This window comes from Melozone crissalis, unplaced genomic scaffold, assembly GCF_028551555.1.
Source record: "Melozone crissalis strain CALT ecotype California unplaced genomic scaffold, PUWL_Pcris_2 ptg000002l_1, whole genome shotgun sequence".
Lineage (NCBI taxonomy): Eukaryota > Metazoa > Chordata > Aves > Passeriformes > Passerellidae > Melozone > Melozone crissalis.
Genome location: NW_026535780.1, coordinates 21,733,532 through 21,760,828, shown reverse-complemented (window position 1 = coordinate 21,760,828; position 27,297 = coordinate 21,733,532). Strand labels below are relative to the sequence as shown.

Below are 27,297 nucleotides of genomic sequence, written 5' to 3'. Positions count from 1 at the left end.
TCTTCACCAGTGATTTGCACCATCCTAGCACATTTAAGGCCAGTTTGATTACTCTCAGATTTCCAGTGCTAATTGTTAAAATTAATTTATAATTTGGTGATGTAAAAAACCTAAACGCTGCAAACACATTGAAGGACTAATTTGGCTTTCATATTGATCAAACTGCAATCTGGTATCATCTGATTGACAATCAAAGCAGGTCAAGCAAAGAAATCATGTGAGAGGTAAGTGGGGAAAACCAATAGATATCATAGCTAAAAAACAAGGTAAAGCAATGCAGCAAAGGGCTTTGAAAAATGGTAGAGAGGGAGCATATTGAGGGCTACTGTGCCTGGGTCACTAGCAGGAAAATTACATACAATTCCAAAACTCTTGGAAATTAACCTGTATTTGAAGCAATGCCCAAATGTTGAACTGCTGGCTGAGGAAAAACTATGGAAATGTAACAGAGTAAAAAGAAGAAGAGACAATAAAGAAAGAATGTTTCAAACTTGTAATTACTTTTTTTTAAAATTTATTTACATACCTTCACTGTTTCATTGGTGCTTCATATTTGATATAAAACAAATCTAAGCAAGAGAGACTAAGAGTCCACTAATATCTCAAGAAACCTGGCAGTTTTATGGCACTCTCCTAAGATACAGAACATCAAATACAATGATGGGATTTAAGCCTGCAGTCTTCACCTTAGTTCTAAATTATCGATTGTAAGAGCTACATCCTATGCTCTTATGATTACTGTCTCCCACAGTTTCTTGAAAAGATGTTTTTCAAAATTTTTCTTCTGGCTAAAATCAGTTTAGCAGATTTCATTTGAATCCATGCACTTTCATCTGAATCTGTACACTGCTGTGTAATAAAAACTTGAATTTTTAGCACGTACATTTTCCACAAGTAATTAAATATAGCATTACATAATTTCTTTAAAATAAGGTGGATACAGAAATAAATTTGATGGATCCCCCTGATATAAATTGCTGTTGATTACTAGGAAAGAAGTTAAAATGGACTGACAAAATACTGTTCACAAAAATAAAAATTAAAGGGAAATAAAGTTTATTATAAACTATACAGCCAATTACTCAAAACTGAAAAAAGTCAACACTTTTAAAGAGAGGAATGGGAGCATAAGCAAGTCTTCTGAAACCATTCTTTAAAAGGTTGCAAACCCTTATATTTCCACCAGCAGTTAGAAAGAGCTTTTCAGAATGTCAGGTTATTTCACAGTTTTCTAGTATAGGGTCTATTGCACCATTCTGTACCTTTTAGTACTGTTGCTAGCTGAACAAGTTATTAAAGTATATAAATTCACTTCATTTGAAATTATAAAGTTACTGATTTGGTTGTTTTTAATTGTTGAAGTTAAAACACCAATAAAATTCAAATGTAACTTCATATAGTTACAATGTACCTCTGCAGAGTTGTGTATAAAATTCAGCTGGATATACTTCAGAAAGATTTGTAAGAACTTCACTTAAAGCAAGAAAAAGAATTACAACTTCACCTTTCTAGACACTTTCTGATGATTGTCATTAAATATGTACTGACCTCAGTTCTTTATGAGCCCAACAGAAAGGGTAAGTGATGTTAAACAACTTTTGGGAGTATGAAAGAGAAAAGAAAGATAACATACTGCTGCAAGTCTTCTGGTCAGCATTCAGAATGTATCCTTGTTTACATCTGCACAAGTAGGAGCCAGGGGTGTTTATGCAGAAGTGATCACAGTGATGCTCAACTATACTGCACATATGAGGCACTGAAAGAAAAAAAGAAAACATTATTAGCTGCTGGTCCTAATTACTTGTGGTCACAACTGAAAAAAAACTGATGTTGAAAATTTTAGTGAAGTAACTCATAAATTTCAAATTAAGTGTTGCTAGTAAAGACAAAAAATGAAATCCTAAGAAAATAAAAATACACAAAGGAGTATTTGAAAAATCTAATCATTTGGTGGCCCTATGAAGACAATGAAACAAACCTTTTATAATCAACTTTAGAAAAGAAGTGAAATTTAAGTGTAAGCTGATTTAGAGGACATTCAACTTCTCGCATGAAGAAAATCACCACACAGTACCCAATAATAAAGAAGAATTATTAAAAAACAACTTAATGAAGATACTGTTTGCTTGCTTAGTTATTAATGTTGAGGGACATGCAAGTAATACATGACGACACTGAGGATATGCATCTCCAAGATTCATTATGCAGGAGGTGAGATGAGCTACCCTCCAGATTGTAAGTCTTTCTGAGTCTATTTTTGTTCTGTTTGTATTTTATGTCTCTAATAGCAGGTATTAAAATGCAGCAGACAGCCAATGAAAGAGAAAAAGAATGAAGGCCATTCAGTCAAATTCATTGTTGAACTATTTTTCTCCAGAGCATTATTTGGGGATTAAGAAATCCTGATATTTTTTTTTCCACTGCAGCATTGCTTGTATGTAATCGCCATAATATATAGGTGAATTACTTCTCAGAGAACTTTGTGTGGAAAAGTATCTATTTTGCTCAACAGCAATCAGGGATTGATGTGTTCCTTAATGTGCTAGGTCGACAAAGCTCAAAATTTATGGAATAGATATTGACTGTAATCTTCTAAAAGCCACAACAGAAGCCTGCAAAGTACCTTAACCTGGTAGGTGTGGTACTGGTGGAAAAAACCCACATGTGATTTTAAGATATAGATTATGTATCTGCTCTTTGGCACAGTTACTAGAGTTAGGTATTTATTGCTAACACACAAACCACCACAATTCCCTAATCTCTTAATCAGCTTCTTGGATTTCACAGATTTCTCCCATAATAAATCTTCTCAAGTACTTTTATTTATGTGAACACAGACCTACTTCGACTTCTTGTCTTGTCATCTTTCTGTCATTCTGAAAATGAAAGTGTTCAATGACAGGAGTCCAATAACTCCCGTTCCTTCTGAGAGCACATTGTTGCTGTCTGTTACCAATCTTCCCATCTACCACACAAGTACAGTGTACATATTCTGAAGTGTTTCTGTTGCTCCCATTTCAAAGCAGTGATACTCTGGTCATTAGTCTGATTTCTGTGGTGGAGTCTGCTCTCTGAATGATTTCTGCAACCTCATCTGTTGCAGGAGGTGTTTGGTGATCATAGGAAGGTAATAGGGTGATCTCATAGTTAAGGAATCTGAACATGAGCCTTGTTGTGACTTAGATCTTATTTTTATATCACAGGGTCCTTATTTGATTTTGGGCAAGACAATAGTATCAGTATCTTCAAAGAAACATCAGCCTTCACACTGTAACTGTTCAGATAGAGACCTGAATCTGGATTTGCAAGAGTGCAAGTGATGGCTGTAGAGCCATGAATAACATGTTGTATTAATCCCAAAATGTTACATGCCTGAAAATCACATCAGGGATTGCACTGAGTCAAATATTTAAAGTTAGTGGAGGTAACTTTAGGTAGAGTCAAATATTAAGTTAGTTTTGACACACTTAACCCTGTTTCTGTTCCTCCATTCCTCCAGTGTAAAATGGGGATGACATTGCTATTTACTTTACAGGAATATAATAAAGACTTTATCTGCTCCTGATTGCTCCATCCCAAGTCCTGTCTTTCTCACACTTCATCTAATCTCCATCTCCTTTCCTGGATTCTGTTCCCATTTCCAGTGACATTTTCTGAGTTTTCAACTCTTGTCTAGGATACTCCTTGCTTCTGTTTTACCTTGCTGACTAGTAATAAAAAGGGGTCCTGGCTTCATCTGGTGTTCCTGACATCCCCAAACCTTTAACAGTCAGGGGCAGCAACTGTAGGGAACCTCTGACTTAACAGAATAGAGCACAGTTCACAGGGATTCTTCTGAGAATATAGGTCTTGGGTACTTAGTAATCTCTCCCATTCAGTAGTAAGTAGTGGCTAGTTTGGCTTACTTCTTGTTTTCCCCACAAAGCTTCACCATTTAGCCATGGTTTTCTCTTATCATCACAAGAACCATCAAGACACATTCCCACAGACACAAGGGTGATTCAGACACAAGGACAGCTCAGGGGCCAAGGTCTTTTCCCACAGCACAAAGCCCAGCAGACAGCATTCCAGAAGACTTGACCAGAGGGGTGCCTTCAATTGCTTTAGCAAAGAAACAAGGTGTCCAGATGTTCCACTCAGCTACTGATACTGCCTCTGGGTCCACACCTGGGAGGACTTAAACTAACCACATTTCTTGGAGGAATGATGAATTTCAAGACAGCAATCATAGCCTCTGCTTCCCAGATTTACTCTCTTGAAATTCATCAAGCTGAATGCTGCTTCACAGTCAAGAGCAAATAAAATGTTATGGATCCTATCTCCAGTTTAGCACCTTATGTTGAAATCCATATGAATCTAACAGTTTAAACTCTCTGTGAAACCTGGATCTGAGTTTTTAAACATGTCTTAGGATCTCACTTTGAATTCTCAGCACAGCAAATCCTGTGGAGGCGTTTCCTGGGAGCAGGAGGCAGCTGCTATCCTTGTCACCTCCATAGTCCTCCATCAGCAGTGGGGGGTGGCTTCACTGAGGAACATATAATTTTGATTAAAAGTGAGCTAAAAACTCTAATAAATTTATTGGATATGGCCCAGTGAGAAAAAAATCCCAACCAAGTAAATGTTATTTGTATGGGATTTGTTTCTAAAACAAAATCTAAAAAATCAGCATTTGCTGCAGGTTCCATTTAAACTCTGAATCCATGATTAGTTTACTCTTTCTTGGTTTTTAAATATATCCCACTATGCCAGATAATAATACAGCAAGGAAGAAATGGGAAAAAATCTATTATCTGATGACTGTCTGTGTTGGTGTTTTCTGCTGAAACAGTTCAGCTGCTCTTTGAAACAATTTTGGAAAAGATCAAGTAATGAAAATCCTCCAGACTATCCTTACAATAAGCTGCAGTTCTTTTCTGGCAAAAGCATCCCTAGACATGAGTGATCATTTAATCTTACCCTGCATTCTTTTTCTGGATTCTAATGAAAAGACATCAGCTAAAGGCCAAAGTTGTAGGAAATATTTTCACATTTATGTCAGGAATAAATGAAAAAGTCTACCAAGCACATCGATTAAAATAAAATTAATTACAAATGCCATGATATTTGCAAAAGGTAATTCCTTATCAGGGAATTACAGATGGAAGTGATATCTCCATTGTAAGTTAATGCTTATTTAAATATTTACCTTATTGGATGAATAAATAATGTCACTGCAAAGGCTTTTCCTAACTTCCTGTATTTAAAACAGATGGAATACAAAACCTTCTAAGTCTGTGTTTCACTTCCAGTCACAAGACATATACAGAAATGATTCTTTGCATAGAATTCGTATGTAAGCTTTGGAAGAGGAATTCATGGACTCTCAAGACTATTTAAAGAACAGAAAGACTGTCCAGCAGTTAAAAGTTTCACTGCTAAGGGAGACCACTCTTAAAATGAAGAGATGAAAAAACTTAACTAATATTCAAATATCATAAATCATAAATTTATTGCTATTATGTAATAAATAGGAAAATCATTATATGTGTGTTTGCCTAACTGCTTACGACCACGAACAATGAAATAATTTTTTATGGCACTTAAAAGTAGCATGAGTTTTCCCCATGTGTGTGACTGCTGTTCTAGATATTGTTTGGCTAATCTCCCTTCAATACATATGTTCTAACAGATAAGGTTTCATGTAAAAAAAAAGTTTAATGATAATGCTTATTTTTTCTGTTTCACTTTCATCTATATATTCAAATCTATAGATAAAAATCTTACCACAAAGTTTATCTTGGAAGGCAGAGGTCAATGTTTCAATCTGACTGAAATTAGCAACCAGAAACACATGTTCTTCATGTGGTTCACTCCCAATGGACTTCAGAGTGTTCATATCCACTCTTCCCACTCCAATAGCAAAAATTAGGATTCCTGAGTTACGTGCTTTAGCAGCAATCTCTGCCACAGGATCTTGAGGTCTCCCATCTGTCACTATCATGATAATTCGGGGCACATTCTGCCTCAGAGGTCGAGCCCCCTCTGTCTCTGAAAATGCAATGTTCACTGCATACTGCAGAGCCAGTCCAGTCATGGTACCAGTGGAGAGGTGCATCATCCTCCTCACTGCTCTTTCGATGTCCTGCTTCCTCCTGAAGGTCTTCAGTGAAAACTCCTGCTTGACGGTGCTGCCGTACTGAATCAGACCCACGTGCGTGGCGTCAGGGCTGATGTCCAGAAACTGCAAGATGGTCAAAATGAACTCCTTCACTTTTTCAAAGTCATAATGACTCACACTGCGAGAGCTGTCAATGATGAAAACAAGGTCCAGACGTTTGTTGTTGCACGAGTTTTCTAAAAGGAAAATGCAAAAACAGTACTTTACAATTTCAAAAGGCAAATAGGTTCAGGTTTACTGTCTAAACAAACTCTGACAAGTGCTGTGAAAATTCAGGAAAAATAGGAGAAAGCACAATTAAGAATACTTGGGCAATATAAATTTGTTCTCCAGTATATAATAAAAATGGCCTGATACTTGATCATTATGTGTTTTTTTTTTTTGTGTGTGTGTGTGTGTGTGTGTGTGTGTGAGGTAAGTGCCCAGAATGGTTAATGGCAGTGGATTAAAGATCATGTCGTCCAATCCTCTCTGCTGTAAGCAGGGACACCTTCCACTAGACTGGGTTTCTCAAAGCCCCATCCAACTTGGCCTTAAACACTGCCAGGGATGGGACATTCACAACTTCTCTGAGCAATCTGTTCAAGTAAAGAATTTCTTCCCTACACCTGATCTAAACCTGGACTCTTTTAGTTTATTATTAGTTCATTCCTTCCTGTCCTACCACTACATGCCCTTGTCAAATGTCACTCTTCAGGTACTTGTGCATTACCCTGTTTTGTCACTGTTGAGATTTTGACCTCATTACCTATGCAAGGGTGGAAAACCTCTCTGAATGAGAGTTAACTATTTAAGTGGATGCACTGTGATGCTTTATGTGGCAGGGTCTGAAAATTTAGAAATCTAATACTGTGACAAGTATATCAGGAGAATATAAGTGTTTCATTAAAAACAGAGAAATAGAACACAAAGAAATACAGGTCAAAAGCATCTGTTAATTGCACTGACTGATAAGAGAAGGGATGGATTTTTCAAGGAAGTTGGCACTAAGCAGCACTTTGCATGTACAAAGTACTGTTCTCAATGATGTCAACTGCAGCTGTGAACGCTCAGCAGTTCTACAAATCAAATGTCATGATTTCAAGCATGTAATTAATACCCATCTGGGGAAAGTTTCATGTATTGGACTAGCTCAGCATCACAGAGAAATTATATGGTTGCATCAGAGAGAAAACCCTGTTGTCTGCAGTGGCACTCCACTCAGCCAAAAAAACACTCATACTGAACACTCCCTGAAATCTATGTCAGCTTTCAGAAGCCTTTTATTCCAAGAATCACTGAAGCAGAAATATTACAGACAGAGTATGTCTATATCTGACTATGGCACAGATGGGCAGGCCAAGCTATTAGGGATAGCAGTAGAAGTGATGGCTGGCTGTCTTGTAGGAATACTAAGAGCTTTCTGGGACTCTGGGTACATCCTCTGGCTTCTGCTGAGCATACTTTTCTGAAAGAATATGAGAAATATGAGACACATGCATGAGTTGCATGATGAGAATGGGTAGAGACTGACCATTCACAAGAAGCCGGCACATGACAGGCTTGAGACAAGCCTGTGAGTTGAGCTATCACACTTGCCACAGAAAAAGCATGTGAAAAAAGGACTTTGATGGGATGCTGATGAAAAGAAATCAACAGAGGTTTAATGTGTATACTAGAGACTCCTCCAAATTAGGAAATCCCTGCATCATAAAAGCATTGCAGTTCATGGAATAACTGCAGGTGGCATTTTCTTGTCCTTAAATTATTCCACATGCACCTACTTTTGACCTCTGTCAGAGTCAGAACATAGGGTCAGATATACATATGGCTTCAATCATTGTGTCTGTTCATCTTCCTAAATTCCTGTGGCTATGAATAAATCTGTGAGGTTCTTAGTTGTGTTTGTATACCTAGCTTGAAAGATTAAAGATGGGAAGAATGCTCATCAGACTGTAGTGGCATCCTTATTTTACTAAGATGAGACTCCCCTAATCAGTAGTTTCCAAACTGTATTGCCAAACCCAATTCAATCCCAGCACTCTGTCATCCATCGTGTACAGTGAATGAGGCACTAGGGAATGTTTGGTGGAAAAGCAGTGTCTGACTGTACAATCAAAGGACATGCCATACTGCACTAGTACAAATGGGCCAATCAAGGACTCAATTGGAAAAACATCTCTCTGTAGACTGTCCTTTAAACAAATTCACTTGTGACTGCTGACGAACACTCACCGTGCACTTCTGCCAAGGCAGGGGGTGAGAAAGATGCCTGTTTTCACTTGTTAACTCAGAAGCCTCTTTCATAGATTACCAAGAACATTTTTTGGCATAGAATAAAAATGCTCTTTAATGACAATAAAAATGACTGCCTGGATTTATTCATGAGCAGTCTACAGTACAGCTTTATTCATAAGCGTAGGAATATGCTCGGGTTGCTTATTCTTTCAAATTCAGAGCAGGCTGAATGTAAGCCAAGCTCAGAAGAAACAAAATTCCAGTTCTAATGGCATACAGATATCCTGACATAACTATTTTCCACCTTATTATCTTAATTATATTATAAATAAAAAATTACAAATTATCTTTACTAATATAACATGAATGATTCCCCAGCAATATGATGATAATGCTAAGTTATGATTTGTGGGAGCAGACCAAGAGGAAAGAAGGATAATTACAGAAAAAAAGGTTAAGAATATGTGTGTGCATATGAGAGGAAGGACAGATAAGGGAAAAGGGTAAAATGGATGCTATTTTATTTCCCTTAAAAGATTCCAGCATTGATTCACTAAAGGTAAATCATGCTTGACCAGTCTGATTGCCTTCTATGATGAAACGACTGCCTGGATGAGAGGAGATTAGTGGATATTGTCCACCTAGAGTTCAGCAATGCTTTTGACACTCTCTTACAAAATCCTCATGGGCAAACCCAGGAAGTGTGGACGATGTGTACAGAGAGGTGGTTTGGTTTGGTTTGGTTTGGTTTGGTTAACTAACAAGGTCTAGTTAGAGGCCTGTCACTGGTGGTGTCCCCCAAGGATCAGTACTGGTCCCAGTATTGTTTAGCTTTTCCAATAACTTGGGTGAAGGGGCAGAGGCCTCCTCAGCAAATTCCCCAACAACACAAAGCTGGGAGGAGTGGCCGATAGCCCAGAGGGCTGAGCAGCCCCTCAGAATGACCTCAGCAGGCTGGAGAGATGGGCAAAGAAAACCATCTGAAACAACAGAGGTGAATGCAGGGTCCTGCACCTGGGGAAGAACAACCTGCACCAGGACAGGACAGGGGCTGACCTTCTGGAAACAGCTCTGCAGAGAAGGACCTGGGGGTCCTGGAGGACAATCAAATGTCCATGAGCTGGCACTGTGTTCTTGTGGCCAATAAGGCCAAAGATATCCTGGGCCGCACCAGGAAGACCATTGGAACCAGGTCAAGGGAGGTGACCCTGCCCCTCTGCTCAGCCCAAGTGAGGCACCATCTGGAGTGCTGTGTCCAGTTCTGGGCCCCACAGCACAAGAGAGACATGGAGGAGCTGGAGTGGGTCCAGAGGAGGGCTACAAAGGTCATGAGGGGACTGCAGCATCACTCTTATGAGGAAAGGCTGAGGGAGCTGGGCCTGTTCAGAGATGACTGAGAGGGGACCTCATAAATGTCTATCAGTCTCTGAAGGGACGGTGTCAAGAGGATGGACCAGGCTCTTCACAGTGGTGCCAAGCAATAGTACAAGAGGCAATGGGCAGAAATTGTTGGACAGGAAGTTCTACCTGACCATGAGGAAAATCTTTATTTGTGTGGGTGCACTGGATCAGGCTGCCCAGAGAGGTGGTGGAGTGTCCCTCACTAGAGATAAGCAAGAACCATCTGCACACAATGCGGTGCCATGTGCTCTGGGATGGCCCTGCTTGAGCAGGGAGATTGGACCAGATGACCCACTGTGCTCCCTTCCAACCTTGTCCATTCTGTGAAATCAAATCAGAACTACAGCCATGGTGTTGAAGCCTTTTAATTGGAATATAAAGATTTGGATCCCAGTCTGAAGAGACTAATTTGTCTATTCTGAAGTCTGGAATGAATCTTGGTGGGAAAAAGCCCAGAGAGCCTTAGTGGACAGAAACACATCACACTGTGCTGAATTACTTTGGAAAAATCTATTAAGATGAATGAAACACAATGTTTTTCAAAACTACTTCGACCAGCAAAGTACTATCTATAGAAACTTTTAATAAAACATTTCCAAATAAAGACGTATTTAAAATCTTTGTCTTCTGATTTGGTATGAATTTTTTTTTAAATGCTGTAATTATTAAAGTTGATTTAACTTGGGCTCAGTGAAAAATATTATATTACTCTTCTACAGATAAAAAAATCCAGCTTGGAGGTATTTTGAGGAGTGGCAATCAGTAGCTTTTTAGCAGTTACATGCTTCTCTGTCCTGTAAACTATAATTTCTTCTCTGACCAGCTCTCATTTTCAACAGTGAACTTTTTCACAATTTTGGCAAATATCTTCATAACTAAAAGTAATTCCCTTTCACTCTTATAAAAATTTACTCACTGAAAAGAGCTACTCATCCATAAACCTACTTCTAAGTCAGCAGAGGTCTTTTATTGCCAACACAAAAGTTAAAAAACCCCTCAGTGTGGGTTGTATTATCCAAAGGGGAAGCAAGGAAAGAGAAGACAAGCCAGTAGTAAATATGTTCTCCTTCTTTACTCAGTATCTACTTCGTAAATGACAGCCACAGTGATGCCACCTTTGGAACACTAACAATGCAAGGAAATTTCAGTTCTACTGGGAAGAATCCAGCTAGGATCCAATTACTGAGATTCATAAAACAAGGCTTAAAATAATACTGAGCATCCTTATTTCCTCTAAAGCTGAAAAGTTAGTCAAATCATTTTATCTGATGACTGCAGGTTTCCTTCTATTCCTTTCTCAAGGCAAATTATGCTGAGCCTGTTTTGGCTTTGACAAAGCTCACAGTGCTTTGATTTTGCTCACCCATCCAGGTTCTGTGTCTGAGAGCATGTTTCTATCCTCTCATTTTTCACTAATGTCACATTCCCTTAATACAACTAAAGTAGCACTAAGAAGCTTTCTTGGGCATTCAAATTGACTCCTCTAGACTGTTAAATCATTAGAACAGTTCCTGATACTGTTGTCTGAGGGCAGTTCTTATTTTCTCATGCAGTCCTCAGGCATGATACAGCATGAACCAGGGATCCATCCTTTGTGGACAGAACTGGTCTGTGGGCTGGGGTATTCCCCAGCAGAGAAGCAGACCACGTTGTATCACTGGTCTCAGTGCCAGAGAGCAGTCTGAGGCACCAGCTAAGCTCAGAGCCCACCTGGCTCCATCCACAGTGTTAAACTCACTGTCCTGCTCAAACAGAGTGGCTGTATGCAAGAGGCCTCTTGGGAATAATCCCTGCAGGGATTATTCTCTGTACCTTCTGAATCATGCATGGTGATGCCTAGTTTCTGTGGGTCACGGACAGCTCCAGCCATCTAACAGCAACAATAATGGCGGAGGTTCCAATGTGCAAGAATGTGCCCAGCACTGTTTCATTTCCTCAAACATTTCCATCTGTGGATATTCAAACTGAACACATTCAAAGACAAAAGTTTTAGATGGTCATTTTTCAAAAGTGTTTGCAAGTTGGTTGTCTTGAAAAAATGCTTGTTCAAAAATGAGTTAGTTATTTTCTGGTATTGTCCTACATCTTTATGACCCCTTAATAATTTTTTTCCTTTCTCTTAATCTAGATATTACTTATTTGGCTTTATCCTCATAGATGAGAATGGATAAATGTTAAAGAAGGCTATTGTTGTATGCAAAGCAAAAGGAGGTCAGCTCAGTTTGGCAAATGCTACAACCAAGTTTACATATTGAAAAAGTAATTTATAACAAGTAAATATTAGCTCCATGAAGATGTTATAGAGTATGACAATTCAAGCAAAAAGAGTTAAGAAAAAATGAGATAATAGAATAAGTATTGCCTCAGCAGACTTTAATGGTAATTTTAATATTTTTTGTTTCTTAGCTCACTCCCCAGTAATGCATATACAATAATCATATGTCCTGTGACACTGCCAGCAGTAACACCAGGTTTATTTTTAGATTTTATCTTTGAGTAACAGAACAAGTCTTTACTGAAAAGTAAATAAAAGGGGGAGAAAACTATTCTCCCTGTTAGCATATTTTACAACTTCTTTCTAAATGTCTCTTCTTTCTTTACCATTTTATTATTTCATTTTCCCAGCCTGTCTTCTTTTTACGACTTCTTTCCTTATAAATCTCTCCATAACTCGTACAAAATTTGTTAAAAGATGTATGAATTTCCTGGGTGTCAAATTTTTTTTTTTTTGAGCCATATTTCTGGTTTTCCCTAGATAAATATCCAGCCAGAAAGACTGTGTTTGACATGTTCTCAGATAATTCCAAAAGATTTTCTAGGTCATCAAGAAGGTTTAATCTTAAAAAATTATAGACTATATAAAATTATACAGGCAAATAGTAGCCAAATTTCCAATTCATTCATAAACATACCAAGTGCAAAATGATTTGGGAAAAACATTTCGTGATTGTGATTTTTGCAAAGAATAAATGAAGAAGAGCATTTAATTCCAAGCACTTCTGTCTCTAGTGAGATATTTTGAGCAAGTTAACTTCCACTCCTTTTGGGTTTTTTTCATTTTAATTCAAAGATGGACAAAGTAGGGTATGGTACATTTCATATATAAATATCTATATATGAATATGTATGTTTCATATATACATATTCATATGTATAATATATATATGTATATTTCATATACATATTATATTACATATAATCATACCTAGTTCCTGAAGTAAACATTAGAAACTGCCCAATATCCCTTCCCTAGCACACATACATGCTGCTCTTGGTTCTGCAGGTGACACCACCTCTTCCCAGTTCTGGGACAGGCTGTGGATCCAAGACCTGCCCCTGTACTTTCTGCCCCCATGCTTGCTGCGAATCTTTCCCCAAACACACAGGCCTATGGCCCTAACCCAAACGTTCATTATGAGTTTGGCAGCTCACCCATTTTTCCTTACAAATTTCTTCATCTGGGAACAATCTCTAAATGGAACACAGCCTCCAGACATTTCTTTATTGCCTCTGACAAAATCTTTTCTGAACTTCCAAAATTTCTGGGACAACTATACAGCAGGAGGCTCTTGTCCAGAGATTTCCATTTCCTTCTACATGCAAATGCTTCATTATTAGTCACTACAGTGACTAAAGCAGTATATTACTTTGTTCTCATTTCACCTCACTATTTCTATTCCTTCCCTGTCACACTTTTCAAAATAACAAGGTCATTATTAACATTAAGTCTCTCTAAATCCAAAGAACCAGAACTGACTCATAGTATTTCTTCATTTCTTTACCTATACTGGTGCTTCTCTGGTATGAAGCCAAAGTATGGCGTAAGGACAGTCTCAAGTTTCTTAGTTCTTTCTGCATATTTCAGCTGCTCTGAGACAGAAACTGTTGGGTTTCCTGACAGGAGCCAAACCTGCTTTCACGGTCAGGAGGGCCAGGGAGCAGGTTGTTTTCCTCGCAGGCAGGGGAACACCTGCACAGAAGGATAAAGTATCCTGATATCCCCATGCACATGGCAACATGAAAATCTACCCACCACTCTCTGACAGAAACAAATGTTATGTGCTCTCAGCTAAGGATAGCTTACACCCATGAGAGATGAGGAATTCATTTTCTGAGCCACGATGAGGAAACTCGTGGTACGCACAGTAATGCTACTTTGTATCCTGTTCCCACAGCCAGCCTGGAAGCACTTTACTCTGTGACTGTCTTTTCCTGCACTCACCTGTAAAATATCAAATCGCAACCAACACGAAAAAGGTGATTGTGTGGGAGAAGGTGATCTTTGTAGCTTTCTGCTTGAAGATCTGAGACTCCTATCTTACCTCAGCTACCTAGGGTGCTGTTGGTGACACAGAAATTATTGGAGAAAGTAAACAATTGTTAGTAGCAGCACAGACAATCTAGAGAAAAAATGTGACCTTACTGAGTTTGTGGTGTCTTGCTTTCAGGACATTAGCTTAACCTTTTAAAAACTCTTATAGATACTTTTTTTTAAAGTTGTCCATGTATTTGTTTATGGGGAAAGCTGTTGGCAACCTCAACATTACTCATTGATCAGCTGACCTGAAACCACATATTTCTATCTATTGGTAACGGTCTAAGAATTAGATTCTTTTCCAGAACAAATTCAGAAACAGCATGAGGAGATAATGCTGTATACCATTCCCCCTGTCTCCCAAAACATGTGGGACATCATGTCCACTGGTGAACCAGCAGTTCTTCTGCTTCAGCAGTACTTAAATAAGATGGTGTCTTCAAGGTTCCAAAGCAATTTAAAGTATGTTGTCCTCCTGCACAATAATGTCTGATCACCCACTCATGCCTATAAAATGAAATGTTCTTGAAGTCGTGCAATTACTATTTCCATGAATTTCAAATTAATTTTGCACATATGTACTTTTTAAATTAAGAAGGCAAAGTGCTCAAAATGAAGTCAAAACCAGCACACTGCTGAATATCAGTGTTCTTTCTTTTGGCCTGATTTTTCTTCAAGACATAATACACAGAGGAGGCTTTGAGCTCCTTGAGAGTATACTCATAACAACAGTTTTTTTACTCACAGTAATGTTCCTCACTGAATTTTTTCAAGACAAACTTTTTTTCAAACAGAAATGGTATTTCACAGTAATTTGAGGGGGTTGTAACAAACAAATTCAGAAATACAAAGATCATTTGATGTTTAGTTCATGACTCAAGTTTTTTTCTGTAACAGCAGATATTCTTTCATCCTGTGGAAATATTACAAATTACCTTTAAAAAGGGAAAAGAAGAAAAGTGGGTGGGGGAGGGGCAAATTAAAAATAAGAAAACAAAACAAAGAAAGACGAGAGGAAGGAGGGAAAAGGCTTTGATAGAGGAAATACACATTAAAGAAATACAATATAATTTCTTGTGATGCTGGAAATCAAATTATACTCCATATAATTTAAATTACACAAATACCCCATAGGTGACTTAAAAGTGAATGTGATTTTGACACATGAAAATTAATAATGAATACTAAATACAAGAGTTGGCAAGCAGAATGTTGTTCTGTGGTTAAAAACTGCTAGCACAGACCAAAATCCAAACTTTCTGATCTCCATGATAATTGGCTACAGATGAGCATACTCAGATCAGAACATAAATCCCTGAGGTCTGTCACGGTCCCAGCTAGTCCCTCATTAGCTGGGGCTGTTTAAGGGATAACAGCTGCTGCAGGAGCAACTGGCTGGGCAGGGATGTGGTTGCTGATCAGATCTCTCTTTCTCAGGCTCTGGGACCTCTGTGAGGGGCTGGGGAGGCACAGCCTTAGCACAAACCATGCTACCAAGCCTCAAAGACACAGAGAGAAGGTGTTCTACTGCGGATAAACCCTGGAATCTGAAAAAGCAGCTACTGGGGGGGAGAGGCCAACAGCTGAGAGATAAGGATGAAAGTTGAAATTTTGAGAGTCAGAATAAAGTTCATGGATGACCTCTCAGCTATTGAAACAAGCACTACTGGGAAGCAAAACACACGATTGCTAATATTGCCTTGAGACACAATGATTGCAGTAGGTATCTACACACCTCAGAAGGAAAAACCAGGAGATTTTGCTGTCTGTAAAATGCTTTGCTTGCTCTCTTTCCAAATAAAATGTGTTCCAATTTATATGACAACATCATGCTTTGAAGAGAAAACTGACAGGTAAATGAATGGGTAGGTATTTGATTACCCTGTATCCTTACAAAAGCTTGGCTAGGATTTTGCTTGTATTTTAACTACTTATGTGGTAATTCAAAAGATGTAATTTGCAATCACTTCCTACCTTCATCTGCTGCATGGAAGAGTTTTCATCTCCCCCAGTACCATACCAGTACAGTATGTCTAGCACATGATGTAGTTACTGTGACATAATTCTCATTTCAATTGTAGTACAGATTTCAGTTACAATAATTTTACTTTCTGACAGGATTATATCTGAGGACATAAAACTTGTCAGGCTTGCATTTATCTGAAGAAATAACACATCCATACGTTGAGGCTGTGAATTAGCTCCTTACAGCAGAAAGCATCCCACATTGGCTCAACAGAGCACATTAGCAGAATTTAGAGATCTCTGGTCAGCTCTTACTGTATAAATATACAATGAATTAAACCAAAATTAAACAGGAATCTTATCTGCACTCCACAGAAGCATGATGGGTTGGGCTCACTTTTATCACATACTTTTCCTTCTAATCTGCTGCTAAAATAACTCAGAATGTTTAACCTGATAATGTCTTGAGCCCTAAAGTTACCTACACTCAAGTTTAAGAATGGGGTTGAAGATAATAATCCTTGGATTAGTTTTAACTGGATGTAGCAAGTGATTCATAAACTTAGTGAGTGTTCCACATAGTTCCTATTACTTCATATTATTAGTGGAATCATACATATACAAGCAAGAGACAAATCATTGTACATTTTGTTGCAAAATATAATTTAACGCAGACAGAGGCATTTGCATTTTGCAGCAGCTTCCATTGAACAGGAGCCAAGTACATTTCCTTCTTGGCCTCCTTTCTGTTTTAATTTTGTGCAGTATCTGTTAATTTTTTGTTTTTTCTTCTGGTATCATGTAATATCTAAAGGAATGCCCCCTAAATTAGCTTTTCTTCTTACACAGTTATTTTCAAAATCATGTAGCTGCATGTTTCATATTCCTAAGGAACAGAAAGAATGTTATGGCTTTGAACAGTATTCTACATTCTAGCTTTCACTGTATTCACTACAACTTTCATGCATCCACTTCAGATCTTTCCAAAGTATGCCCACATGAAATGAAATACATGCCCAGTTTATTAGAACAGAGTTAATCAAGAAAAAAAGCAAACACAAACACTTGTGGGTTTTTTTTTTTTACAATGTGAGAATTTTCATTTGCTTTGCTTTTTCATATATTATTAAGATGCAGTAGGGCCAAATCTGCTTCAGAAAAAAACCCTCCCAACTTCAAACACCAAAAAGGCACTACATCTTGGATCTACAAAGACTGGATGCATGTTGCTTTTAGACATGAAACCTGCTGAAGGGTGCTGTGGACCTCTCACTGGCCTTGCAAACACGGTATGGAAATCACCACTCTGGACAAATGACCTTGCTCTTCATCAGTCTGTTTAGGTGCAGAAGGCCATTTCATTGTGTCTGAAGGGAATCAGCTAATCGAACAGACAGACTTTTATCTTTGTAACCATGTAGCAAGCATATCACTGCTTTTCTTTAGAAAAAACCAAAATATTATTTTCTTTCACAAGTCAGGATAAGCCAAATTTGATCCAAATTCTGGATCAAAGTACTGATGAGGGGGAAAAGAAGGCAACATTTAGTTCATATGTCAGAAAAGGGGAAAGGTGACTGTTATCTGCTACAGAAAAGAGAAACTGACAATCCTATATCTTTCTGTTGTTTCACAAGACCTTGCACAACTATGGAAACAATTCTTTAAAACATAAATACAGCTGCATGAAAACAGCATCTTCCAGCAATATAATACAAATTTTTATTACTCAAAATACATGCATATCTAATATGCTGCAAGAAAGACTTAAGAAAATGTTAAAAGTTAATTAATTTGGCACAATTGACAAGTTTCTAATATTTGGAAGTCTGACTCAGTGGTTCATAAAAGAAAAACCTGCAAAGGAGTTTGGCTTTCAAGGGCCACATAATGAGAGTTCCAAAAACTCTCCAAAATGAGAGTTCCAAAAACTTTCCTATATGTCCTTGAACAAGATATTTTAGCTCTTTCACAGAAATTACTAGCCATAGCAATAATCATTTTAAACAGCAATAAGCAATGCAAAGACCTGCCAAATTAAAACAACATGTATTGAGATTTAGTTGAAAAATTGAGGAATAAGAAGAATATATATCTTTTTAGACACAGCTCATTCCTCCAGAGGACTTTGTTAAAATGTATAGGCAATTAGACCTAACAAGACTGTTAAGAAATCTATGAAGTATTAGTGCATGGCTGATGAAAAATTAAATCCACCTAAACCTGGATCTCAAAGTACTTTTCTCTCTATATGGACAATCCCACAGAATTTTTCATCCATTCCATTTTACTTATTTAATTTGTCAGTCTCCTAGAACAATGACTTTTACTTCTGTACTTGGAAACTGCTGTTATTTTACCAGTAAATAGCTATCACAGCAGTACACTTTTGTTTTAAAAATGGTGAAAAGAAGATAAAAGGAATAAAATTATTTTAATACTGCTATACTTACATAGCATAAACTTTCATTTTAGTCCTGAAAAAGAGACTTCCATCTAAAAAAATCCAACTCCCAACCTTAATTTTTATTACTTTTCCAGGTACTTGTTGGTTCTTTGCAGCTATTTTGCTCCATTTTGCCTGCCAAGCAAGTCTTTACACAACAGCAGCAATTGTCATCACCACCACTACTTATAATATGCACACTGCATAGAATGTGACAACTTCTAATCCCTGTTAAGTTGCTGGAATTCTGGAGGGATTTAATTAAGTCTATTACTTGATGTCACTGAGATCATGTTTTGGCCCTGTTCTCTCTCATGGCATTTAAGGAACACTCAACTTTCCAGCACAGTGGCACTTTACACATTCTGTTCTTTACAGAGAGGCATGTTTTTACCATGCCACTGTTTCTATACGTTGCTGCACATAAGCAGGTGACCTAATTTCTTGAAACAGAGAGCAAGGCCCAAGAGTCTGACTCCAAACTGCCACGTACTTTTATGGGCTGGCTCAGAGAATGTTCCAAGTTTTTTGCATCATTTAACATCTTGAAGAGGCTCCTTTAGCCAAAACTGTTTGCATCCTGCATATGCCAAAGTGAGTAGAGATCCACTGGTTTCCAAATGCAGGGACCAGAAATCTCTTGGCTTTTGAAAGAAGAAATAAATAATTTATTCTACATGTTTTGGTTTGGTAACCCTTTCATATATTTTCCACTATTTAAATTTGAAAGAGGCTATAAAAGGAATTTTTAAAAAATCACAGGGAAAATGGCAACTAAGGAATGTGACACTTTCTGTTTCTCCACATAACACCTTGTCTCTGCAATCATTTTCTAGAGACAGGCAGTTTATTTCTTAAAGTAATAAGTTCCCTTAGGGTATTTGCTAGGAATCCTAAAATATTTGGGAAGAGCTCCTATATAATCACATTTTAGAATTTAGGATTTTAGAAAGTTTGGGATTCTTGTTAAGTAAGTTGTGAATGTGAGTATTTCTTTTTGTTGTTCTATATCCATGGTTTTTTGCGAATTAGATCTCCAGAGCTGTGGTTTTCAGCATTCAGTAGCAGAACCCCAAGTGTTTCAGGACTGCATCTATTAGTTTTGAGAAAGATGAATAAGAAATGGAAATCTGTTATCTTTTGTTTTAAATTTGCCCAATTTGAATGTTGAATTGAAAATCAACATTTTAAAGTACCAGATTGTAAATGGTACTTTATGGAGTTTTACATCATGTAAAGGATTGCATTTTATTTAGACAAGCATTTCACTGATAAAATTTGGTGCTCTTCTCTCTATTCCCCCATATTCTTTCTTTCTTCCTGATGTATCTTCTGTAGGACACTTCATATTCCTCATGTTCTCTTGGGTTAGGTGACCTTCATGGAGCCCACTTACCATCCCCCAGTGGCTGGAGAGAGGTATCTGATGAGATCTACTACTGATGTGAACCAATTAATCCCTAATGATAGGCTGTGTCCAAACCCCATCTATAACCTGACAATTACTTTAAACAATTAGCAAAAGACAGTTATTCTAAGTCACAAACTGTTAGGATATTAAAAAGTTGACTGCTTGGTGATGCACAGGTGATGACCAACAATAGAGAGATGAACCTTATATTTTAAAACATGACAGCCCATAAGCTGAAACTGATACACCCTGTCCTAAGATTTTTGGCAAAGGAGGAAAATTATAAAAAATTATTCATTATAAAATAAGCTACTCATTATAAATAAATCTGACAAAATAAAAGGACTATCATCAATAATGTAATGACAAGCCTCATTTCAATAGCCATAGATTTCTATTCAATCATCTTTATGCACATTACACACATGTAGACAGGTAAAACTTTCCAGCATGATAAAAGGTTCGTTTGACAGAACCTCCATGGACCAACACTTATTTCCTCTAAATACTGAAAACAAAGTTGTTTCTTTTTTTTTTCAAGCCAACAGTCTGGTAGCAAATCTTTATTTAATACCACTTACATAAAGTAAATCTAGTACCCCAAAAGTAAACACCTTCTTTCAACAGCTGCTACCTGGTCAACAAATTATCACATACCTGCTGGCAAATGAAAATCTCCTTTTTGTTATAGACTAACTCAGCCAAGGTTTGGCCAGCTGCTTATGCTTTTTATCGTTTGTATTTGAGAGAGTTTTTGGTAGTGGTGTTTGGGGTATTTTGTGTGTAACTTACCCAGTAGAGATTGTGTGTTAACATCCCTTCTTCGAGTAAAATGCCTTCCAGGGAGATCCTTTGCCATGACAGTGGAAAGCAGAGTGTGTGCAAATAGCAGAAGGAAACATGCAATCATTTTCTTCATCTTCATGAAACAGAGGGACACACAAGGATGTAAAACTGCAAGAGGAGGAAAGGAGATAAGTTCTTTGATTACATAAAAAGATGCATTCCAACCACATCAGTCACCCAGCAGCATTGCTTCCCTTCCATCACATACAAACATGCAGACACACGGGCACCAAACAATACATACAACTTCAAGAAATAAGGTTTACACAATAACACAGCAGTTGGCAGTCCCTGTGTAGCATTTCTAAATTCTGTTAGTTGAAGTCCATCATCACCATTGACAACAATTTACAATAATCAAGTATTTTTAAAGTAAGAAAAGGAAGTTTTTTCACTCAGCCTGTCAGCATAAACAAGTTTCAGGAGGACACAAATATATTTTTGTTATTCCACACAGTGCTCCTTCGCAATTTTTTTTAGAAGTTTAATGGTTCTGTAGTCTGAGGGATTCTTGCTGCAGAAAATCTTGGAGAATTAAAATAGAAAGAAGAAAATATATTTCAGAAACAGCAAATATAAATGTGAACTGGCAACAACTCATGTTCACTTTTCAGAAGACAGTCCATGGTTGCTAACATGAAGATGTCAGTGCAAGATTTATCTTGCTTGTAGGAATAGACTCCTGAGGACTGGCAAGGAGCTTGCCATAGGTTCTGGAGCAATTTTATCATACAGAAGAACAAATTGGCAGCCAAAATTCCTACATTAAGAGATTACTCCTGACCAGGAGCTTGTAAATGCATTATAAAAAGCCATGGCTAACTCTGCCACAAACAGAAAACAAAGACTGACATGCTAGAGATTCATTTTCTGGCTGTGTTCCCCACTGGTGGCTTCCTCAGACAGAGGCTCCTTCTATGCTCCCCCAAACCTTTATTGCTGTGGTTGAGAGCACCCCACAGGAGCTGGATTCAGTCTTGGAGCGGGTGATAGGATGAAACTTAGTAAAGAGCTCCCCTAGGTGTGCAAGAGATGGATAGAACTACCCACTTTCATAACAAAGAACTATTTTAACTGAATCTGAGTGGAACTTCCGAAGCAGTGCAAATTTTAACAGTTATTCTTGGTGAAGTAACTAAGACTTGAAAACAATTTTAACAGGGCCCTAAACCTAACAAGCAGTTATGTAACAGAAGGCAACTAAATGCTTCGCTTCTGAAAGATAATTCATTTTGTTTCCCACCGTGAGCTATTCACTGACAGAAAGGAAAATTCTGAATATTTTCTCTCTAATAAAGATATCTCGTTCATTATTTTTCAGTCTTTCCCATGCAGCCATTAGACATAATGTATTTTTCTGACTATCAATCTATTTTTCCTTTTGTGTATCCTACTCAGCAGCCCCAAATGCAGACACAATGTTCTGGTGCATATGCCAAAATGAGTCCTTGCACTCAAAATGCCCACACTTACTTCAGTGTTCAATATTATCCAGTAATGGGCAATACATGATTTAAGGACATTTGAACTAGGAAACAAATGGAAATAGCTGGTGTTTATAAAAATGGCCACAAAATAATTAAATTTCTGGGCATCTGGATGGTATTGCTAGAGTTTTTCCAGTGTTCTAGTTAGAAACAGATGAACATTGGAAACAGCGCACACACCACTGGAAATGGGGCTGTGTTTCCCTGGAGGTAACAGTTGTTACATCTGGAGATCACCAACCCCAGGTATCGCTTCACGCCTCAGAACACCAACACAGACAGGAATTCTGTGCCAGGGGTCTCTCTGGCTCAGGCCTGCTCATTCAGCACACGAGGCAAACAGACCCCAAGGACACATGCCATTCTAGCACTGATGTTTTAGAAAATCAGAAGCCATGCTGTCAGGGTGTCACCGTCATATTTTCTGCAAAAATCTCCTTGCCCAGGATTCTTGTCCTGGGAAGCTCAGAAGCCTCAGAGGAAAAGGAAAACAATATTATCTCATTTGCTTCTCCTGTGTTTTGCTGCTTTGGAATGTGTTTGGAGATTGTTTATCCAACAGGTGCATGTTTCATTGGTTTCATGTGAATTGACTTAATGACCAATCATGGGGAAGCTGTGTCAGGGCTCTGGAAGGAGTCACGAGTTTTCATTATTATCTTTCTAGCCTTCTGTAAGATCCTTTCTGTATTCTTTAGTATAGTTCACTATAGTATTCTTTAATATAATATAGTATCATAAAATAATAAATTAGCCTTCTAAGAACATGGAGACAGAGTCATCATTCCTTCCTGCCACGGGGCACCCCGCAAATACAAGATCAGGGTTAAAGAGAATAGAGAAATGTCCTTGTTGCAAGGCTGTTACAGGAACTAGGTATGAACAGAATGCTCAAGAGGGCTTTCTGGCTCTTAACTACTTATCAGAGGCCTAATTCATCCCTCCTTTCTCTTCACCCTAAACAGCTGTGGAAAGGGCACAAAACTCTAATAAATCCATTTTAGCTGTGGCTGATGGCACGTTAAAGAACCAAGTACAGTGCAGCAGAGCCTTCATAAAACATTGCTAAACAACCCAGTAACAGCGTGATGCCAAAGGAAATGGTGGGAAAGCAGTGACTCAGGACAGTCCCACCCCAAAATAAACTCTCCTACATTCTGACACTTAAAATATTTTATACCTTTGTAGCAATTTTTGATATTTGGTCATAGTTAAAAATTCACTAGACTCATAGCTGTCCATAAGCAACTCCAGAAATAAGAAAAAAGAGTGTTGTGATTTGAAGTCTTTGAATTCTGTGAGGAAAATGTTTACATAGCATACAAATATATGATTAGATGACCACATAAACTGAGTAGTCTCCATAATCTTTCATTAGCTATCACTGAATTCTGGAATATATTAAATATTTTCAATTTACTGTAATTTTTACCAATCCCTTTGAAAAGTAAGGTTGGAATACCAAAGAAACAGAACCACTGAATAAGATATTGCTCAATAGTACTTACTTTGAATCCAGAAACTTTAGATCCTCAGATCTCAATATCTCTAGTCTGACAAGCAGAAAATAAATCTACTTAGAGATCCACCAAAAAGGATTTAGCTCTTGCTAAAATAAAATCTACTATGAGCACACTCCTACCCTCACCAACAGTGTTTTAAAATACTGTTTTAAACAAAAACTATACTTAACAGCAAAGAGGTTCTGTTGCCTCATCTTCAAAAAAAAAACCAAACCTACATATAATCTAAAATAAAAATGTAAGAAAAATTTCATTCATTTTCAGTGAGAAGGAAAAACCAAAACACCCCAAAGCCAAAGGCTGTATGTGTGATAACATACACTGATCCAAGCCTGCTGTCACCCCTTCATCCACACTGAAAGCTTCTGTGCTGCTTTCCTGGGGTGATGACAGCCTGGACTGGGTGCTTGGCTCTGGCTCCAGGTACACATTTGTGTCCACTGCTGCTTTTACATGACCAGTCTGTACTGTGGTTGCACGGCTGCTCCTCATACAGTCCTCCCAAGGTTCTCTGTTTATCCTCCGGGCCTTCTGCAAGGTCTCCTGTCCTCACTCTAGAAGCTGGATGGTGTTTACTGCACCGCGTTTGGTATTTAACACCTCATTTTTCCAGCAGGCTAAGCTCTTCTGCCACAGCCCTCTGGGGCTGGTTAACCCTTGCTCTACCATGAGAACACACTCCCAAAGTACCAAAGTTACAAAGTCATATTTTTGTGGCTACCTGGTGAATGTATTTCAGGTACTTTGATTCCAGCTGTCAGCACTTTACCATTGGGAACCAACTCCCCATGGCAGACCCAAGATCAAGTCAGTGCAAGACAAACATCCTGAACAGGTCAAAAAACAAAAACCAAAAACAACCGCAACACAAAAACCCCAAAAACCAAAACCAAAACCAAACAAAACAAAACCACAAAAAAAAAATCCCCAAAAAATCAACAAGAACAAAAACCCCAACAACAACAAAAAACCCCAAAACCAAAAAATACCCAGCAAGAGGAGGTTTCCCAGTCCATGGGGCTTTACCAGGTTGAGCACCAGATTCACCAGCTTTCAGTGCTCCACTCCTCCGCTGCTCCACAGTGAGAGGAAGAAGAGTGGGGCTCTCACAGCAGCCTTGGAGCACTCAGTGCAGCACAGTGCTGTGCTGGACGCATGAGGAAGCTGCTAACAGAGAAGAGACAACTGCTGTTCACAGAGGAACAATCTAGTGAGGACTGCTGGCCATATCTGCAGCTGTCTAGAAGAAGTTTGGTATAAAAGAGGAGATTTTCCCAGGAGATGGCAAATAAACAGACGGGCTCTCTGTTCTTTTAAGGCTTCCCTCATTCCCTAACTGGCTGCTAATCAAGAGCTGAATATTGCCATGGTGTGTTCTTACCAATTTTACCTGTGCTAGCTTAGCCATATACCCGTGCACCAGAGTAATTTTTCTGATGAACTGTTCTGGACTTTCATGAACCACAGTGTAGGAATACTAAAAAATAAAATTGAGATTTCCTCTTTAAAATAGCTATTTCCTTTGTTGGACAGCACTGAAACAATACAAGCCTGTTTCTCTGCTTTCAAATATCTTTCCATGGAAGTCTCCTTGAAAGGGATTGATGGCTGTTTTGGGCAGAGACATTACTGAATATTCAGTGTCAGTGGTAATAAATCAGTGACCTTCTGCACTGCCTGTTGCAGGGTATTAATATTTGTCCTCTTCACTGTGATACCTCTTAAATAATATCAAGGGAAAAGAGATGCTCTGTGGCTTATGCCAAAGTTAGTGTCCTCCCACCTCTTACCACACTTCAGGAAAATTTCTTTTACAGAGAAGCAGAAAACCCCTCCACTGACCTGTAAGATCACCTTTTTTTCACTCAAGTACCTTAAAATGTACCTGTCTTTGCTGAGCAGATGATGCTGAAAAACAAATTGGAAAACAAGTAATATGTTTCAGCTCACAACTTTTGCTCCTCTGTATGGTCTCTCTCCTTGTCTTGTAGTTCAAGTTTTCTTCCAAAGCTAAATCAGAAACATAAACTCCCCAGATCCCTGCCTCTCCACCTTCTCCAGCTACCAGCAAAACTGGCACAATACACAGAAGAGGAAACACTCAAGAGTTACATGGAACATCAACACCTGCAAATAGTATCCCCCTCTTGAACCTTGTATAATTTCTCATCATAGATGGGAGGGGAAAAGAAGACAAAAAAAGCACCAGAGGCAACAGTTTTTAGCACTATAGAGGTTGCCTTTGGCTTTTCTTGTTCTCTAGTTAAAAGAGACAGCCATTTACTCTCATTAAGCTTCCAACAGACCTAACTTCAGTGTTTCTAAGTTATAAAGAACATAAGTTCATAGAAGAGAACCATTCTGAAGTTCTTTCAGCATTCCTTATTATCTCCCCATTTTTAAGGTAACAGGAAACTGTGACCAAATCAAAAGCTTTCACTGAATGTACATGAACTGCAAGCAATCTATGTGAGTCAATAAAATCAGTCTGTTTCCCCAGTTTAGCAAACATGGTGAGTTACTTGGAAAAATAAATGAGGTCTTATTACATGAAAGCCACAAAATACCTCTTTCTCAATCCCATCATCTCAGAAATTTTAAAAAAAAGGGCTGCAGGCACTGTAAAGCCCTTCTAACTATCAGTTACAATATATTCCAAGGTACTTCACTATCCACAAGCCAGCACATGCATTACTAGTTCACTACTCATTAAAATCACTGTGTAGCATGGGCATCAGGACACAGAGTATTAGTAATTTCCTCTGTCTTTCTGGATCAGTTGCTGACACTTGCAGTTTCCAGTTCTAAAAAAGACCTATAGAGGCCCGCAGAGTCCAACATCACAAATCATCATTATATATCATATATCATATATATATATATATATATATATATATATATATATATATATATATATATATCATGTCCCTAGCCATGCAGGTGTTGTGTGGGGGCAGGTGGCCACAACTGGGAGGGTGATATTTAGCACACCAGCAAGTAGCACCATCCTGCCTTCATCATTACAAAGGAGCACTCTACTGTCACCCTGTTTCACCAAGTGATGCACTGGATTTTCTGTAGCTCCTTGCTGCATAAGGAAGCCTTCACCAGGCTTAGCAGCACAGGACAGGTAGACACCTATTCTAAATCATGGCTATCAATAGCATTCCACCAATAGAATTAAATCACCAAGAAGAAACAGAGTTGCAGGTAAGTTTGTAAATTCCTCACATGCTACTCAGCCCTGATGGCAGGCACTAGGTGCCCATGAACCCGGATGCCCACGAACACACAACTGCACCATGTCCTGCAAAGCATCAGAGCAGTACTCACTTGTAAAAACATTTTTAGCTCCTTCTAAGAGGCTACCTTGGGCCATTTGTGCTGTCAGTAGTATGAGATAGATCTGGGGAACTCATTATCTGAAAGTCAATTAGTAATTGTGGTGTATTCTGAGACAGCCAACCCAACTACAAACAGCTTTCACAGTAGCACAGCAAGCCACCACAATAACAAAAGAAACTCT

General features: G+C 38.3%; 1 protein-coding gene across 1 annotated transcript in view; it reads right to left on the bottom strand.

The window, feature by feature from the left end:
* MATN2 (matrilin 2) overlaps positions 1-20,780 on the bottom strand; it is a 58,430-nt gene extending 37,650 nt beyond the window's left edge. The window contains exons 1-2 of the mRNA XM_054287658.1: positions 20,708-20,780; positions 5,767-6,336 (exon numbers count right to left, since the gene is read on the bottom strand). Coding sequence (XP_054143633.1) covers positions 5,767-6,336; positions 20,708-20,774 — 637 coding nt within the window. The 5' untranslated portion in view covers positions 20,775-20,780. The remainder of the gene's footprint in view (positions 1-5,766; positions 6,337-20,707) is intronic.
* Between the last annotated feature and the right edge of the window lie 6,517 nt (positions 20,781-27,297).